At 37.2% G+C, this 20,001-nt stretch overlaps 1 protein-coding gene across 2 annotated transcripts in view; it reads right to left on the minus strand.

Annotated features, from left to right (window-relative positions):
- TRIP4 (thyroid hormone receptor interactor 4) overlaps positions 1-17,296 on the minus strand; it is a 48,645-nt gene extending 31,349 nt beyond the window's left edge. The window contains exons 1-8 of one of the 2 annotated variants that reach the window (XM_043471695.1): positions 17,103-17,296; positions 12,967-13,136; positions 11,405-11,526; positions 10,118-10,330; positions 8,479-8,557; positions 5,528-5,657; positions 3,555-3,770; positions 316-442 (exon numbers count right to left, since the gene is read on the minus strand). In XM_043471695.1, the coding sequence (XP_043327630.1) occupies positions 316-442; positions 3,555-3,770; positions 5,528-5,657; positions 8,479-8,557; positions 10,118-10,330; positions 11,405-11,526; positions 12,967-13,136; positions 17,103-17,203 (1,158 nt within the window). In that variant the 5' untranslated portion in view covers positions 17,204-17,296. Of the gene's footprint in view, positions 1-315; positions 443-3,554; positions 3,771-5,527; positions 5,658-8,478; positions 8,558-10,117; positions 10,331-11,404; positions 11,530-12,966; positions 13,137-17,102 lie in introns of both variants that reach the window. The other variant, XM_043471694.1, reaches the window with a different exon arrangement.
- Between the last annotated feature and the right edge of the window lie 2,705 nt (positions 17,297-20,001).

Raw genomic sequence — 20,001 nt, forward strand, 5'->3', positions numbered from 1 at the left:
GAATCTTTCCAACCCACGTGTCTCTTATGGTATTCTGCACTGAGATCATAGGCAGGTTCTTTACGACTAGTGCCACCTGAGAAGCCCTTACACCTCTAGCGTACTTAACAAAACCTTCTCTTGGGTAATACTCAAATGGTAACTTGTCACAAGTGCTGCAAAAAAAAATTGGACAAACTGGGTCAGAGAATAAGGTGGGTAGGAGTATTGAGAGAGCAGACTGGTGTCTACAGCCTATGAAACAGGCACACTTGAAAGAAGAAATATCCGGGCCCAAACTTTTCTCACCATCAGTTAGAGCAAAGTTCCACTAACCTGGGGAGGGGGCTGGTACAGGTTGGGATTCACCAGAAGTCCCAAAGGCTCTTCAGAAGATCTATCCAATTTGGTCAGCGGTTGGTTCAAGGTTCCATTGGCAATGGCATGTATTGCCTCATCTAGTCTGTGATAACAAACCAAAGGATTCAATAATTGGCAATGCCCTATGCTCAAAATATGCTTAGATGGCACACACATAAGATTCTTCATTAGTAACAGAATATGAAATTCAAACACACATAAGACTCTTCATTAGTAATACAATATGAAATTCAAAGAGGGATCCATGGATGACCTTCCCTGCTCCCCCTACTAACTTCCCCTTCTCTTCTCTTCACTCTAAGAACCCTAAGGAAGATTAGTTAGTTGAAGTTTCAGAACACAAAGAAAATAGGTAGCACACTATTCTAGGGCAGACTATTTCTCAACACCTTCAATTATTCTTCTGCCTGCTCAACAGTCCCTTCCCATTCCTCCATGCTGATCTGAATTCTATCCTTGCTTCATGGCCCAGAATTTCTAAGGAGTCCTTCCACCCACCCAGCACAAAAGTACTTATTCCTTTCTCTGAAGTCCTGCAGCACTTTCTATTTAAACAGTCACCAAATATACCCCATGTAATCCTGTGTCTGTGGTGTTTGCTATGAATATTCGGCTCTCAACCTATAAAAGAATGTGATGATTTCAATTGAAGATTATGGAACTAGTCCTACTGGTTAGTAAGTGATCACAGGTCCTGCAGGAACCATCTCTTACTCTGCTCTACAGCTTTTCATTACTTGCCACTATACTACCATGTCCCTGCTTGACAAATGTTTGTGGATGATAGTAATTCTAAGGGACAAGATAATGAAAAGGTTCTACTAGCAGGGAAGGCTGAACCTGACCTTGAATATAATTAAAGAGGTATTTGTTAGGCACTTCTTACCCACAAAGCACCTTAAATGGGGAGGAGATCAGGGTTTTCCTGCCTTCAGGAAGCTTTGAATCTAAGTGGCAGGTTTAAGACAGCTAAAATAATGATAAACAAAACATGAGAGGATGTAATTATTACTATGAGACAGATACAATCCATTTGGTAGTTACTACTTATCATCTCAGGTGTTGTACCAAGGAAGTTCAAAGGGGAGGCAGATATTTGAAAGGCAAAGTTGGGAGGAAGGATTTCCAAAGCAAGGGAAAAGCAGAAACAAAGACATGAAGCTAAGACAAAACAAAACAAAAAGTACAAGAATTTGACGTAAGAAGTGAGTGTAAAATAGGACAGAGATAATGAAATCTAAAGGAGGGAAACAGGTTTAAGACACAGTACACTGGTTAAGGACATCTAGAACTCCAGAATCTATTGAAGAAAAAAATACAAATAGCTACTCAATACATTTTAGAATGCTCACACTTACTACCATACAACCAAAGGGGGGGAAAGTGAATAAAAATTATGAAAAACTACCATTTTTTATGTATCAGAATGGCAATTTTTTTGTTATTGTTAAGAAACAGACAGGGAGGGGGGTTCAGGATGGGGAATACATGTAAATCCATGGCTGATTCATGTCAATGTATGGCAAAAACCACTACAATATTGTAAAATAATTAGCCTCCAACTAATAAAAATAAATGAAAAAAAAAAAGAAAGAAACAAAGAAACTAGCATCTTGGTATCTAGTGTCAAAAAGTCAAAAGCTATGCACAATTTGAATTTTGAGATAGTGTCCAATTTTACTTCTAAAAGGCTGTACCGCTTTTTATTGAACATAAAAATGATTTTTGTTATAAAAATGATCCATGCGTATTATGGAAAACAAGAAAATACAAATTAATATAAAATAAAAAATTTCTATACCCATCACCCAGAAACAATTTTTTCTTTATATCTGTGTATCACACATGCAATAGTTGAAAACAAATTTACTGAAGTTAGTGGTAGCATTTGCCTTAAGGAGAGAATAACCTCTGTTTAGGAAAAATCTGTGATGGATCTGCCACAAATCAAAGAGAAAGGTCAAGGACTGGGTCGAGTAGAAAGCATTACTGTGTTCTCCAGTATCCAGTTTCTGTGTGTGTGTGTGCGCGCGTGTATGTGTAAGAGAGAGAGAGGAGAGACAGAGATATGTATGCCACTTCCAAAACGTGTGTCCATTAGGGTTCATTCTTGGTGATGAAACTTGAACATTTTACTATTTCCCTCCACAGTAAGAGAACATATTCATATTACTAGTCACAGATTATGCAGTATTATAAATTTTAAATTTCAGACAACTTAATGATACATGTTTCAAAGCTTGCATTTACCTAATAAGAAGCTGAGCAGCTTTTCAAATGTTTATTGGTTATTTTCATTTCCTCACCTGTAAATTATCTGTTCTTAGCTTTTGCCCATTTTTCCACCAGATGTGTCTTTATATAGTATGGGTATTGCTTTTTTGAACTGTTAAAACTGTTTAAAACGCTTTCTCTCCATCTTGTACTTATTTACATCATTTAAAATATCTTAGTCTTTTTGACTTTTGTATCTTTCTTAGAAAAAGCTTTATTATACCAAGACATTAACTATATTATAAATTTCTACTATTTTATTTCCTTCTGATCCTTTTTATTTCTTTTGTATTCAACTTTTTTTTGGTGTGGGGGGAGGCAACACTATACGGCTTATATGATCTTAGTTCCCTGACCAGGAATCAAACTGGGACTCCCAGCAGTGAAAGCTTAGAATCCTAACCACTAGACCACTAGGGAATTCTCTTGCATTTAACTCTTTAGTCAAACTTATTGTAACAGCATACTTTGAAGTAGAGATTTTTTGTTTTTGAGGTAGAGATCTAATGTGTATTTTTTTCAAAGCTGATGACCCTTCATTTAATCCTTTTCTTACTGTTCAGAAAAGTTTTATGTAACTATAAACATACACCCATACACACACAATGCAGACATACAGGTGTCTTTTCTGGATTCTATTACATTTCATTTATCTATTCCTGTGCCCAAACTGTACCTCATTGCTTTAAAAACAACTTTTTCTAAAACCACAGTAGTTATCTAATAGGACAAGTTACCCTCACTGCTCATTTTCACAATTTTCTTAGTTACTCATCCATGTTTCTACTCCAAATGAATACATTACTCTAAAAACTAACAAAAATAACAAACCCATTAAAGGGTGGGGCTGCGGGGAGGGCAAATCCTTTACAGTTAAAACTCCCCAATTCTCTCAGACCTTTCTGGTTTTGCCCACGTACTTGCTGTGATACTCAGCTAGAGGATCTTCATCTTCCACAATTTTCCTGCCTGCAAAATCAATGGTGATCTTCTTAGAGAGCCGAGAGGCATGTCGAAATTCTCTCAGCTCCTCCTCTCGCTTCTGTATGGCCTCCCGCTCAATTTTGGACAACCACTGGTTAGAATCACTAGCAAAGTAATCTGACTCATCATCAATGACTTGGGTCCTTCGAATGCTAAGGAAAGAAAAAGAACATATGGCAATTAGGTCACCTGTTAACAAACAGGGATTTGACTATTGGGAAACTGTTACAAGTAGCTCACTCTGAAGTGCTGTCCTGAAGGTTATTATTTCAAATGTAGAAGCTCCAAAATATTCCTAAACCAGGTCAAGCTCTGATTTCCAGCTTCTGTATATACCTTATTCCCACTGCAGGCTCAGCTCTTAGAACGAATCGCACCCTCAGGCAGAAAAAGACATAGCACCATATCCATTGTCCTCCTATTTTCCTACTAGTCCAGCCCTCACTTTTTTATAACTGGGCTTATGGGTCATTTTGCTGTCTCTGAGTTCATGTCTTGGCAGCTTACTTAATAACCTAGTCTTTCTACAATCTGGACCTAGACTCCTCCTGCTAGACCCAGCTGCTGCCACTTCGCTTAGAAACTGGACTTCTATCCTGGACTCTCAGTCCTGGAGCATATTTTTAGGATATCTTATTACCGCATTACTGCGGTCAGTTTCCACCCCCTCCTCCACCCCCTCCCTAACCTCATCCCCAGTCCCTCACTTAATATACAAGGGCCAAGTTCCAAGATAAGCCAATCAGGCTTATTTCTAAGATCATACCAACAAAGAAATTAAGAACTAGAGGGAATCCTGATGACCCAACTCTCTCCTTCTATAGATAATAAACCTGGGCCTCAAAAAAGTTAAGTGACTACTCTAAAGTCATAAAATCAGTCTGAAAGGAATAATTACTAATTAGCGACATACACAGGCATAGGGAAATACTGAAAATCAGATTCTGGTTTCAATTTTCCAGGACCTGGCTGGAATTATAAAAGTTTTAAAATAGACTGAGAGTGGTCCCATACACAAACTTACATAATGAAATTGGTGCCCCTGGAAACACACTGGCATAAGGGAAATACCAATAGGGAGAGACTTTTTTCCAGTTTTTGTTTATCAAAAAATGTACTCTATTTCTAATGATAAATTTCACTGAGTAAGGGTAAAAGTGATATTTAAAAATCTTGTGATGGGCTTACTTAGGGAATAGCTTTCAAAGTATATCTCATGTATTCCTAGCAAGTGATTTCAAAGTAGTAGGTGCATATAACCAAAGGATTATAATGCCAGGAACAGACATATTCAGTTGTCACAGTAAGAGATTCAGGGTCTTTCTAAGGATTCCCACATGGCTACTTGAGAAGTGAGCATACACATACTATTCAAACATTCTTTACCATTAATTGGGTTTCAACATATTTTGCCCAAAGGAAGAAAAAAAATTAGAACTAACAAATCCATAAACCTCTCTCCTAAAGAAAGGTGAGAGGGCTAAATGACAAAAGCACAGGAGTATAAAACTCAACTTAGGGACATTATTAAATCAGAAAATAACTTTAGTGTCAGAGGAAAAAGGGAGAGTGAGTCATGTGTCCCCATGAGATGGTATCAACGCTCTCCCAGAGACAGTTTCTTATGGAGTATCCAGCATACATTGACTGAATTAATGAATGGCTTCAAGTGAAATAAGTGGGGAATTCCATCCAAATCAACTTTCCAGGGGGTACACTAGCATTTGCCAAGAAAGAGAACGTGTTGCAGGGTAGGCCCTCTTCGTGGAAGTCTATCTTAGTCAAACATGATTCAAAACAAGCGGCTGGCCTCCTACACAGAGCATTTGCTCTTCTTTTGCTGCAGGTAAAGTGCCAAAATAATGGACTACTCTACTTCTTAGCCTTTTTAATTCTGACCACATCATACCTAGTTCTGTCAAACTCTAACAGCTTGTCTTTATGCTTGATAGCCTTCTCCAGACCAGATTTAAATCGCAATTCTTGATGAGGAAGAAGGTCCTTGGTAGAGATGTCCACTTTCCCAGAATTCTCTGTCCCTGAAATTCAGTAAGGAAATCAAATGGTGTCAGCATATCATACAAATTAGCTGTATCATGTGCAGCAAAGAAAAAAATTTCAGAAGGTATGGCTGTGTTCCTAATGATAGCCTTCATTTTAATGGAAAACAAACAGGTACCACAGGCCATGCTTTACTTCCTCAGGCATCAAGCAACACTTGAAACATAGTAAGTCCTCAATCAATGTTAAGGATCCACTTCTTTCCTTACGGGAATGTGGATTACTAAGGGTAACAGACTGTTTTAATAAAACAACATAAAAATGCCTTATAAATGAAAAACTTCATTGAGTAGGGCTGAATATCATCTTTAAACTACTTCTATATATCAAAGTTAAAAGCTAAATAACAAAAGGAAAAAAGAGAAGAAATTTCAGGAAAGGAACAGAAATCAACAATGAGAACTTATCAGATGTTAAAGCAATGATGACGACTATAAAATTACATATTATATTACTTAATTCTCACAATAGCCTTGTAAGACAGTTTTTATTATTTTTATTTTATGGATAAAGAAACTTAAGTTCAGAAACATTAATAAATTCACCAAGTTCGGGTAAGTTAGAAATTAAAAGGTAGAAACAAAATTTAACCTTAGGTCTAACTCTAAGGCCCACATCCATTCCTCGGTCCATGTGTTATCTCCCTAGTGACAACATACCATAAATCTATGTATCAGAAAAGATACCCATAAATTATGATAGAATCAAGACCTAAAATGTGTTAGGAAAGCAACTAGGCTATAATGAAGGCTTTCTCTTTACCTAAACTCCAGGCCCATTTAAAGTCCTGTCAAATCTTTCTTTTAAAATTAAAAAAAAAAAAAAGAGATTGATTCTTGTGTTCTGAATATAAGAAAAGTACTGGGGCTTCCCTGATGGTCCAGTGGTTGGGAATCCACCTTGTCATACAGGGGATAAGGGTCTGATCTCTGGTCTGGGAAGATCCTACATGCCAGGGGGCAACTAAGGCCATGTGCCATAACTACTGAAGACCACACTTTGCAACAAGAGAAGCCACCACAATTAGAAGCCCAAGCACCAAAACTAGAAAGTAGCCCCTGCCCACCACAACTAGAGAAAGCCCATGCAGCAATGAAGACTCAAAGCAGCCAAAGAAAAAAGGCACTGAGAACTATCTGTTTCATAATAATGACCCTAGAGAAATTCTAATGGAAAAAGTATGGAGACATGTTCTATCTCATTAATAATAATTTAAAAAATGATGACAATAAAAATAAAATAATATGAAATGTAAAAACTCAATAGTGATAGGTTTGGGGGTAAAATACTACTTGTTGTAGACTAGCACAGTATTGGAGAAGGCAATGGCAACCCACTGCAGTCCTCTTGCCTGAAAAATCCCAAGGACAGAGGAGCCTGGTAGGCTGCCGTCTATGGGGTCACCAAGAGTCGGACATGATTGAGCGACTTCACTTTCACTTTTCACTTTCATGCACTGGAGAAGGAAATGGCAACCCACTCCAGGGTTCTTGCCTGCAGAATCCCAGGGACAGGGGAGCCTGGTGGGCTGCCGTCTATGGGGTCGCAGAATCAGACACGACTACAGCGACTTAGCAGCAGCAGCAGCAGCACAGTAGCACAGTATTTTGATAAAAGAATATGGCAAATATGTCGTAAGTGTCAAAAATGATCATATTGTTTGACTCAGTAATCCCATTCCTAGGAATTTATCCCAAGGAAATAAATCAAAAGATACAGTATTAACAAAGTGGACCGTTTGTGTTAACATTTATAATTTGGAAAGAGTAAAAATATCCAGTAATGGGAAAATAAATAATCAAATTATAATAAATAAATTTAATGACTATTTTTAGGCACTAAAAATTACAAATATGAATGGCAACATAAACAATTACAAAATATTAGTTAAAAAAGGAAAAACATAAAATTCTGTACACACTATGATTACTGCTTCATAATACCAATCTACCTATATTTAAAAAACAACTATGAAATAAAGCAGGAACGAAATATCTGCACAAATAGAAAGGGCCGAGTAGATCGTTTTCCCTTTAAAAATGTCCTTAAGCTAATTTTGTTATGCTTTGTTCAATTGTAAAAAACTGTGAAGAGTGCAAAAATCAGAGAGCTCCTGTGTGACTCTGGCCCCTCTTCCTTTAATGTCAGCGCCTCACCTCACACACCACAGAACCACTGTCAAAGGAGGGAATTAACTTCGGTACAACATCATCAACCGAATTACAGACTTCACTTGGATTTCAACATCTTTTCCACTGATATTATTTTTCTGTTTAGGGATCCAATTCAAGATCCTACACTGCAATTAGTTGTCCTTTCTCCTTAGTCTCTTTTCAAATTGTGACGGTTTTTCAGTCTTTCCTTTTCTTTCACGATCGTGCACATCTCCGATTCTTAAACTTTCATCCAATAATTTCAGCATCCATTGGCGGATCCTGCTTGTAGCAATTATTACTATTGTGGTGTAGAAATGATGATTTTCTGTTCCCACAATTCCTTCATTTTATTAATTGGAATTCTGTAAGAGCAGTCCCTTCTCCCCCATTTATTAATTTATTCAGTTAATTCTTATTATATTCTTTGGGTTATAATCCAATAGTATTATTATTACTGTTATTTTTTTTTTTTTTGCTCAATGGTAGGTGGTTTTAATAAGAATATTTTTAAAAAACTGCTTAGAGAATAAATGAGTAAATAAACTGCATCTTACATACCAGGACACAAGTAAGAGGAACAATCACAGATACAACAATCACAGATCCATCACCACAGTGATCCAATTAAAAGACTGCTGCCTACCTGACATGAGCTTCTTCAGTAGTTTCTGGCTCCTGTTTGAGTCACGCTGTAAAATATCTCGTTCTTCATGAGTACATACCTAATAAAGTGACAAAACATATGATCCCATAGTTAAAAGATATTGTTTGCTTGATATACTTAAAAAGTAACCTCAAATTACACATTAGATACAGCAATAAAATAATGACTGTCAGTGTTTTTTAATCAAGACAAATACACCAAAAAATATATATCCAAATGAGTTTCACCCTAGTCTCTTTCCATTTCTTCCTTCTTTTATGAACCATACAAAAAACTGATCTCATGCAAATGTCCCTAAATGACTAGTTTCAAAATACAAAAATTTGGCACCACTAAGAATACAGAAAAATACATTTTTTTAAAAGTCTTCCATTTCTAATAAAAAAAATCAAGTCTTACGAGTGAAATTATAAGCAAGTATCTTATTTATTTAGTTTTGGTTGCACCACGTGGTAATGGAAGCACAGAGTCTTAACCACCGGACCACCAGGGAAGTTCCGCAAGTATCTTATTAAAAAAAGTCAAAACAAGAAGCAAAATACAGTGCCAACAGTGAAAACTAGTCTAGCTTTTACATGTATTTTGTTTCTTTGCCTTCAAACATTACCTACTTGTCAAGTAATAAACATATTAAGCAAAGAAAAAATTATATTATAAAATCACTACAAGTAATAAGAAGGTATTTTACTCTAAAAAAGGAGTTACTTAAAAACAATTTCATACTAAGCTTAATTAATAAAACTGCAAGACTTCAAGGCCAATCTGCTTTACATTACTTTGTTTCTTGAACAGAAGGATCCAAGAGACCTAACAGAAAACACTGTACTTGCGAGCAGTTGCCTGAGTGGCACATGGAGTTCCGGCCAGCAGCTGTCGGGTGTTTCTCTAGAGAAAAGCCCCAGATGGGAGGATATTTGCTACTGTTTTCTGGACATTTTTGATATTAGATACTACATTTTTCAATCAACTTATTATCTGAGTATATTGAGAAATTAAAGGCCCCACAAGAGAAGGGAAAACAAAGCAACACAAAATATGCTTTCACCAATAGCAAATGCCACTGTTTCTGCCAGTCAGCTCAACTGGTAGAACAAGCCTTCTAGACAACTCACTTGGATGTTTGTAATTACAGCTATACTTTTGAGCTCACTCACTCAGATAATGAAGCATTATAAAAAGAAGGTGTTCTGGAAAAACAAGCTATAAAGACCTGAGGATTATGTCACAGTGACTCTGCATCCCTAGAAATATGAGCCACATCTGAGATCTGACAAAAATTTTTGATGTTTCAGGCCCTAAAGTTTTCTTGAATTGAATCTGACACAAGACTTGGAATTCCTCACAATGTATGTGATCAAAGTCCTTCTCACAAATAGGCCTCATTCTAGGGTATCACCTTGGGTTTTTGACTAAAGTTCGTGCTATAAGAATTTACTAGTAGCATAGCACTGTAAATTAACTGTACTTCAATTAAAAAAATTTTTTTTTTAAATTTACAGGACACCTTAGGGAAGAAATTTACTAAGAAAAAGAGAACTTTACTAGGGGTGTAATAAAGTCAAAAGCATAGTAAAAAACCAAAACCAAAGTGTAGTAAAACAGGAGAGAAACAATTTACCAGAGAACCACAAAATAAGCAAGGGCCAGAACCCTCTTGCTCACAGACAATCCGCCCACAGATCAGACAGTTGTTGATCAGTTTGTGCTTCTGGCCCAGGCAATCACAAGGGTGGCGACCTGGAATCAGGACTGCAAGCTTGTCCTGTCCCTCTTTTGTATATAAACTGACAAACTTCGTCTTCTTCTTCAAGGAGCTGCTGTTGTCTTGTGCCTAATGGTACAAAGGTATCAGAAATAACATCAAATAATTCATGACAATGAAAGCAGTCAGGAGAAAAAAACCTCAGTTCTATTCAATAATAATTTATAGGGACTTCCCTGGTGGTCTAGTAGTGAAGGTTCCAAGCTCCCACACAGGGGGCATGGGTTCAATTCCTGGTCGGGGAACTAAGATCTCACACCTGAGTGGTGAGGTCAAAGGAAAAAAAACTTTGACAATTTGACAGGTGGTATCTCAGGGGATTTAACGTGTATTTATTTGATTATTAGTAGCATGACCAACCATCCTTGTTTGCCCAGGACTCAGTGGAATCTCAGAATACAGGACTTGTCAGTGCTAAAACCAGGAGAGTCCAGGCAATTAAGGTGACAACCTGGTCACTTAATTGCTGGTAAGGATAAACATTTTAATGTTCATTGGTCATTTGTGTTTTTTCTTTTGCTTATGACAGTCTTTGCTCATTTTATTCCAATTAACAAAAGGCTTAAGACAATTTTTTTTTAAGTTCACATTATTTTGGAAACCCTTCTCCACATGTTGTTGCACAGTCACCACAAATGAATTTTTTGATCACTACTCTTCCATCTTAGCGTAACTAACTACCCTGAATATAAATATTTCTGCTTACTTCATGGGGCTACTTTGGGAGCCAAGAGAGAATATGAAAGAGCTCTAAATGCTAAATAATGATGACAGTGGTGGTAGTAGTGAATGTTCTAACATTGGAAAATCTTAAAACAGCTAAAGTTCAAATTCTTTCAGTACAAACCCACAAAAAATGTTGAAATTGAAGCCCTGGTGCATTTCCTTAAATATTTTCTATTGTATCTATTTATAATCACTGAAAATGTCCTTATAATACTAATTTAATCAAGCTGCAAAAAAAAAAAAACAAAACCAAACTACCATATAGGAAGGAATATGCCATCATTATCACTCTTTAAAATTCATACACTTGTTGCAAGTTGCCATTCTAGACCAATGTATACCCCTTGTTCTCTGAAATGTATCAGGTGTTTCATCTTTTCCATAGAGCCAGAAAAAGCCTCGTTTCTGAGCACTCACCTTGGCCAAATCAAAAGGTGTTTTGACCTCTGTGGTTGTATCAGGTTCAGTAAATGCAGGAGCTTCCTGTTTGTTTCTCCCTTTCCGCCTACTCCTCTTCAGCTGGTCTCCTGATCTCTGGCCTTCTAACATTTATTTAAAGAAGAAGAAAAAAACATATGTGTGTGTGTGTGTATATATATGTACATAGATAGATTGGAAATAGTAGGATTCATTGGTAAGTTAATAGCTAATAAAGGGAAGGCAATGCTTAATATTTAGAGTCAAGAAGTCAGGCAGGTTTTTAAATTATCTCTTCCTCTCAAATCAGAATTAAATTCAAACTATCATTTTTCAAGATTACAGTCAATGATAAAGACTACTGGGTAACATTAAGAAGTTAAATTATACTTACGGCTGATTTACATTGCATGGCAGAAACCAACACAACACTGTAAAGCAGTCATCTTCCAATTAAAAAAAAAAAAGAGTATGAAAAAAATTTTAAAAAGAAGTTAAATTAAATAGAATTCCCTCGTTGCTCAGTGGTTAGGACTCCAGAGTTTTCACTGTCAAGGGCCAGGGCTCAAGCCCTGGTGGGGAGATCAAGGTACTGCAAGTCATGTAGTATAGTCAAAAACATAGAAGTTAAATTAAAATCTGATATTTTAGACTGTATAATAATAATGACTTATTTAGTTTAGTGCTCATCTTTAGTACTGTTTAACTTATTGCTGCTGCTGCTAAGTTGCTTCAGTTGTGTCCCACTCTGTGCGACCCCACAGACGGCAGCCCACCAGGCTCCCCCGTCCCTGGGATTCTCCAGGCAAGAACACTGGAGTGGGTTGCCAGTTCCTTCTCCAGTGCATGAAAGTGAAAACTGAAAGTGAAGCCAGTCAGTCGTGTCCGACTCTTAGCGACCCCGTGGACTGCAGCCCACCAGGCTGCTCCATCCATGGGATTTTCCAGGCAAGAGCACTGGAGTGGGGTGCCACTGCCTTCTCCTGTTTAACTTATTAGTTACTTGTAAATGCTACTCATACTGAAACCGGTCAACAAAACTTACATTATTGTATAAAGTTTTTCTTTAATCCATGTTTTAAATTTTTCAAGTTATTCTGAAGCTATAGCTGTATCACAAACAAGTATTTTTGTGATATTTTCTAAGTTGAAAAAGTCTGAACTAAAACAATATTCATTACAGATCAAGTAGAACTGAACTTGGGCTTCCCAGGTGGCTCAGTGGTAAAGAATCCACCTGCTAATGCAGGAGACTCGGGTTTGATCCCTGGGTGAGAAAGACCCTTTGGAAGGGAAAATGGCAACCCACTCCAGTATCCTTGCCTGGAGAATTCCATGGACAGAGAAGCCTGGAGGGCTACAGTCCATGGGGCTGCCAAAGAGTTGGACATGACTTAGCAACTATACAAGAGAACTGAACTAAAAACATGTAAACACAATTCTGCTTAAGTTAGCTCTGAGGGAATATGGGGTGATAGAACATATGCAATCCTATAAACCAGCCAATTTACCAATATTTCAACCTTTAATTTATATAAGTTAATCACATTAACTTAACCTACCATCTTTCTTGAAGGACTGCTGCAGAGCATCAGAAGTCAACTCCTGATCATCCTTTTGCCATTTGGTTACAAGCTCTTCTATAAATTGACCTTTTTTGCCCTCATTTCCCTGAAGGAGGTCAGTAACATATTCTCGTATCTCTTCAGCACTCTCAATGGACAAAACATACCTCAAGAAGCAAAGAAATAAGTTGTTAAAACAAAGCTAGTTTATACTATGTTTTTCAATAATCATAACAGAGATCAAGATAGTAAAAAACATTTATTAATCCATTAGAGTGTTTATTTTGAGCCAAGTTCAAGGTTAGATGCTAGGGATATAAATTTGATTAGGACAAAGACTGAAGCCAACTAGTTCATAGTCTTAACTTTCATGTTATCTTCTTATATTTCTAGAATCAAATCAGTGTTTTGAAAACAGGCTTCTGGGGCTGTCCTTAACATAGAAATACTTTTTAACCTAAATGGGAAAATAACTTGGAAAGGAATATACAGGTATAACTGAATCACTTGCTGTATACCTGAAACTAACAAATTTTATTTCTAGAATCAAATCAGTGTTTTGAAGCTAGGCTTGTGGGACTTCCCTAAACACAGAAATACTTCCTAACAGGGAAAATAACTTGAAAAAGGATACACACACACACACACACATAACTAAATTACTTTGCTATTTACCTGAAACTAACATAGCACTGTTAATCAACCAGACTCCAACATAAAATTCAGTGTACGAAATACGTATTTGTTTTATTTTTTAAATTTCTCTACTCTGATAGCAGAACTTTTAACATTTTGACAAACATTTTTGAAGGTCATAGAATAACAAAAAAATTGTCCCTTTTTTTTTTTAAATTAAGATCACTTTGCAGGGTCTAAGCCTGCATAGTCATTTTTATGGTTCCATACTACCGCGCAAAGCAAGAACTACCTATGTCTTGATTGAGGAATGGTTACAAAGCTACATATACTTGTAAAACTGATCAAATTTTACATTTGAACAAGTGACTCTACTGAACAAAACTTACATCTCAATAAACTGTTAAAAATCACTGCTATTTTTAAAAAAACATAATACTTTCCATAACTACACATCTGGAGTCATTATATTTTCCTAGGAACAATACAAAGTACTTAATTTTTATACTGTAAAACCTAAAATCTTTTTTTTTTTTGCTAAAAATATGTATACTACAAGCTAACCAGTTACTGATTTAACATTCTTAAAAATTATAAATTAAGATTGGCAAAAAAAAAAAAGATTAGCATCATATCAGAATGAGCAGATCTACTTTAAGAAAATAGGATGAGGGGTTTCTAAAAGTGAAATCTAAAAGGGGTAGGAAAAAAAATAAATAAATAAATGAAAGGGGTAGGAGTACAAGTCAGTACTTGTCTATAAACCAATCAGACAATATATTGAAAGTGCCTTAAAAACAATCCACTCATTCCATTTACAGAACTCTCTAAGAAATAAGAGACATAGGAATTATGCACAAATGTTAACTATATCATTATTTGAGTTAGCAAAAAACTGGAGGCTATTTAAACCTTCATTAATGGAAGGGGCAAATGAATTCAAGTTTTTGGACTTTACAAAATCTAATATGCAGTCACTAAAAGTGAAATGTTTGAATAATTATTTTTTAATCATTAACCTGTTTACATTATTATTTTTTTTTACCATGTTGCCAGGCTTGGGGGATCTTAGTTCCCTAACCAGGGATTAAACTGTGCCCTCAGCAGTGAAAGCTTGGATTGGTTTTTTTTTTTTTTAATCTTAAAAAGTATCTCTAAATATTTAAAATTTTTAAAAACTGACATATAGTTGATTTACAACTTTGTGTTAGTTTCAGGTGTACAGCAAAGTGATTTGGATATGTTCTTTTCTATTATAAGTTATTACAAAATATTTAATGTAGTTTTCTGTTCAGTTCAGTTGCTCAGTCGTGTCCGACTCTTTGCGACCCCATGAATCGCAGCATGCCAGGCCTCCCTGTCCATCACCAACTCCCGGAGTTTACTCAAACTCATGTCCATGGAGTCGGTGATGCCATCCAGCCATCTCATCCTCTGTCGTCCCCTTCTCCTCCTGCCCCCAATCCCTCCCAGCATCAGGGTCTTTTCCAATGAGTAAGCTCTTCGCATGAGGTGGCCAAAGTATTGGAGCTTCAGCTTCAGCATCAGTCCTTCCAATGAACACCCAGGACTGATCTCCTTTAGGATGAACTAGTTGGATCTTCTTGCAGTCCAAGGGACTCTCAAGTCTTCTCCAACACCACAGTTCAAAAGCATCAATTCTTTGGCACTCAGCTTTCTTGATAGTCCAACTCTCACATCCATACATGACCACTGGAAAAACCATAGCCTTGACCAGATGGACCTTTGTTGGCAAAGTAATGTCTTGCTTTTTAATATGTTGTCTAGGTTGGTCATAACTTTCCTTCCAAGGAGTAAGCGTCTTTTAATTTCATGGTTGCAGTCACCATCTGCAGTGATTTGGGAGCCCAAAAAAATAAAGTCTGACACTGCTTCCACTGTTTCCCCATCTATTTCCCATGAAGTGATGGGACCAGATGCCATGATCTTAGTTTTCTGAAGGTTGAGATTTAAGCCAATTTTTTCACTCTTTCACTTTCATCAAGAGGCTTTTTAGTTCTTCTCCACTTTCTGCCATAAGGGTGGTATCATCTGCATATCTGAGGTTATTGATATTTCTCCCGCCAATCTTGATTCCAGCTTGTGCTTCTTCCAGCCCAGCGTTTCTCATGATGTACTCTGCATATAAGTTAAATAAGCAGGGTGACAATATACAGCCTTGACGTACTCCTTTTCCTATTTGGAACCAGTCTGTTGGTCCATGTCCAGGGCTATACAGTAAATCGCTGTTCAACTATTTCATATATAGTGATACGTATTTGTTAATTCCACACTCCTAATTTATCCCCTCTCCCTTTCCCTCTGGTAACCATAAGTTTAGTCTTCTACATCTGTGAGTCTGTTTCTGTTTTGTAAATAAAAGTCATTGATGTCACTTTTTAGAATTCCACATGTAAGTGATACAATATTCACTTAACTGGGATTTTCTGATAATCTATTACCTGTGTTCAAAATTACCCTTTAAAATAGTCTCTCTTAACTCTCTCCTTGCCAATAAGCCTATTTTCTCCCAAACTCAGAAATTCACCTAACTTTCTACAAAAGCCCTACGGCTGCAATTTAAGTTTCAGCATCAATGAGCAAGGAGCCAAATCAAGAAACACTTCTAGGTTTTTAAGTTCACTTTTTGTAGAAATTTTTCCCTACTCTTGAACTCTGCACTGACACCTAACTATCTTTTAGCTCTCAAGTTAAATTCATCCCTTGCAATTAATCTTACGAGTTTCTCAAACCTTAATCAGACTCCTTTTTCCAATGCTCCCCAATACCCTGCACTTCCTTCACCTCAGCACTCATCTTTGCTGTCCCGGCAGTTGCTATGCAGTAACGAAAAAGAAAAGTTAAATCAAAAAAAAAAAAAAAGAAAAGTTAAATCAATTGAAAGCAGATATTAAATCAAGTCACCACTTCCACTTCACAAGAATCATAAATTATTAAAGATAATCAGTGCTAATTATTCATTTTACAGATGAGGAAACTAAGGTACAAAATTGGAAGCTAAGTTGCCTAAGGTTCCGAAACTGGTGAATGACCACAGAAAAGAGAACCAGGGATTCCCGAGTCAGGAGGTATCTTTGCACAGTACCACGCCACCCTTTAAATTTCAGGCCCTATTTGATACAAGCAGGACTGGGCAAACTATTGACAAAATGTTCAGAGCAAGGAATTTCTGAAGACAACTTGGCTTGTTCCTTCTCTCCAAAATGTATAAGGAAGGATAATTAGACCTAATTATCAGGGATTTGGCGTTTTCCTGGGGAAAGAAGGCCCCACCAGCCGATTGTGGAGCAGGACACCCTATTCCAGAAGCTCAACTATAAAGCCGGAGGTCAAAATTCGGCGCTCGGAAATAGACAGCAGCCCTTTTATCAAATTTCTTCATTCTCATCAACTTTTTAGTCCTTTCCGCTTCCCCGTTTGCTTAGTCAGTACACATCCCAGAGCTCCTTCCCGCCTCGGACCCGAACCGGTCTTACTGTACGATCTCCTCACTGACATCCAGGCCGAAACTTTTCCGCAACTGCTGCGTGCACCAGCCCACCAGCTGCTGGCGGGACGCCGCCCCAGCCACCGCCATTTTCCCGAGCCGGAACCAGCTGGGCTGCAAAAGCTCGGCGTTCTACACCAGACTAGGCCCCTAGCAAAACCGACCTCGCTCGCGCAAGTTCCGCCAGCCTGCACCGCCCCGCGCCTCAGCACCGCCCCCAACGCAGCTCCCTCCCACCTAGGCTCCTCCCACTACTTCCCGCTTCCTAGTGCCCGCGCTTGAACCCGAGCCCGATCTGCTCTTGGTTCTTCCACATTGTCAGATGTAGGGCTCGAGAACTGGGAATTCTAAGGCGAAACAAATGTCTCTAAAAACTACAGTTTAGGAAACAATAAAACAATACCCCGTAACCTGAGAGGCCAGCTTTTATATTGTTCTGGTTTTATTGAAAACACTTAAAAGAGCACTTGAAAGCTAGAGTAAATGCTTTAAGTGTTTTCTCTGGTAGTAGAGGCTTTATAAAACCCTTGGTCGTCTAATTCCTGAATCATGCTACTTTTAAAACCCCTATTTGCTTTTTTGAGCCAGGTCTTTTCTATTAGAGCCAAGACAACTCTGTAAGCTCGCGGGAGGAAAAAAAAAAAAACTTTAATAAAACAGGTCCTGGGATTTGGCTTTGATGACCTTCAATATGAGTTCTCTATTGATTTTTAAGAAGTTAAAGGTGCATATATATGGGAATCTAGAAAGATGGCACTGATGGTAAATTACCTGTAGGGCAGCAGTGGAGACACGTAGAGAACACAATTGTAGATACAGTGGGGGAACGAGAGAGTGGGAAGAATTGAGAGAGTAGCTTGGAAACATATCACCCTATGTTAAATAGCTAATGGATATTTGCTGTATGATGCAGGGAGCTCAAATCGGGTGCTCTGTGACAACCTAGAGGAGTGGGATGGAGTGGGAGGTGGGAGAGTGGTTCAAGAGGGACGGGACATATGTATTTCTATGGCTCATTCATATTGATGTATGACAGAAACCAGTACAATATTGTAAAGCAATTATCCTCCAATTAAAAATAAAGTTTTTAGAAAAGAAGTTAAAGGTTTTTCAACTAAAGATGTGTCCTCTGGGACAACAAACTGGAGAAAATTTAGCCAGCTTTCTCTGGAAACCATGACGTCTTTTGACATATTTCATTGGTCAATTTAATTGACTGGCTTTGTGTTACATGTATAGGCTTTTCATTCCCATTAGGCTATTTATACTAAATAATTACATTAATTGGATGTTGTTTCTACCTTATGTTTTCACCGATATAATCAAAATCATAGGTGTGTTGATTTATGTTGAGATTAGATTATTTTATTAATTTGAAAAATATATGACTTTCACACTTAAAAAAGACTGAATTTTCATAAACTGTGGGCACAAGTTTTGTTTCTTCATAGAAATCTGCTACATTTAATACAAACTATAACTTATCGAAATCCTTTAAGTGTTTTTATACATGTTCTCTTCCCATTACTAGAGGAATAACTTCCTGAAGACAGAGTAACTTAAGCTTTTTGTACAATAGGACATTCTAGGTCCTCAAGAATAAAAGTGTTCTTTTTTTGTAAGGAATATGTTATTGATTGTGTAATCTCTACTTGTAATATATGCAGTGTAAAGCCATTTATAATATTACCATATATTAAAATAAATTTATGCCTGAGCAAAGCAAGCACACCTATTTAATATGCCTTAAGGATAGTCTTTTGTATAAATTTAGGCAGAAATTTCATCTGTACATACTACAACTTTCTTAATGCCTTAGGCCTTTAAAATTTTCAGGTTCACGCTACACAACTGTCTAGTTTATTTAACCGGAACTGAGAAGCACTTTTCTAAAGCAAACATTTAAATTAAGAATTTTTACTAAGTAGCACTGCTTTTTCTCCTAATTTTTTACTCTAATATGCCGCCTCCCTTATTATAATTGGCATTAAAAAGACAGACATACAAATAGATATAGTAATAAGTAGATTGTCTCTGTGTGTAAAGATATATTTGCAATACTTTTGGCAATTTACTTGGCAGGTTGACTAAGAGAAAAGACCAGCAGATTCTCTATGCAGCTCTAATCTCTACAAGGACCTGGGAACTGGGTAATTCAGTCCTTTGTAGAAACCACTTAACTGAAAAGGAAATAATGCGCATTGAAGAAACATTGTGTACTGAGAGAGTCCTGATGATAAAGAACAAGGAGGGGTACCCTAGGGCTTGTTGATTTTTCTGACAGGACTTTGGCTGTAATCTTAGTCTCTAAAATTTAGACAAAGCTACAGATAATTTGCAATACCATCCCTCCTATTATAATGTTAATTTCATCTGCTGTCTAGGTTCTCTAATTCAAAAACATAAAGTAATTGTTGATTCTTTTAAAGCACTAAGTAGCCTTTATCCTGAAAGTTCAAGCATAATTTATTGGAGAGAATTAATGCCATGCTTACACTTTCAGGGTTGCCTTTCAAGTGCGAGTTTAACAAAGTACATCCTAAGGCAACTTCATCTGATCAGGTTTTGTGCCTGGTCTTCACTGTGTGAAAATCATTCATTCCCCAGGCGTATTTGAGTAATTAAGATAAGCATAGGGATAGAAAATAGTCCTAGTCTAAAGTCATGTTTACTATGTGTCACAGATGTACCCTTAACAGATTTGACATATTTTTAAGGAATTCTGATTCCATACAGGTCTAGGGAAAATGTTTTATTATTATAATAATGTTTCTTTTAAGTAGGTACAGTGGCTCAGGCCCCAAGAGTCTGCCTGCAATGTGGAGGCCCAGGGTTGGATCCCTGGGTCGGGAAGATCCCCTGGAGAAGGAAACGGCTACTCACTCCGG

This window comes from Cervus canadensis, chromosome 6 (genome assembly GCF_019320065.1).
Source record: "Cervus canadensis isolate Bull #8, Minnesota chromosome 6, ASM1932006v1, whole genome shotgun sequence".
In the NCBI taxonomy this organism is placed as follows: Eukaryota; Metazoa; Chordata; class Mammalia; order Artiodactyla; family Cervidae; genus Cervus; species Cervus canadensis.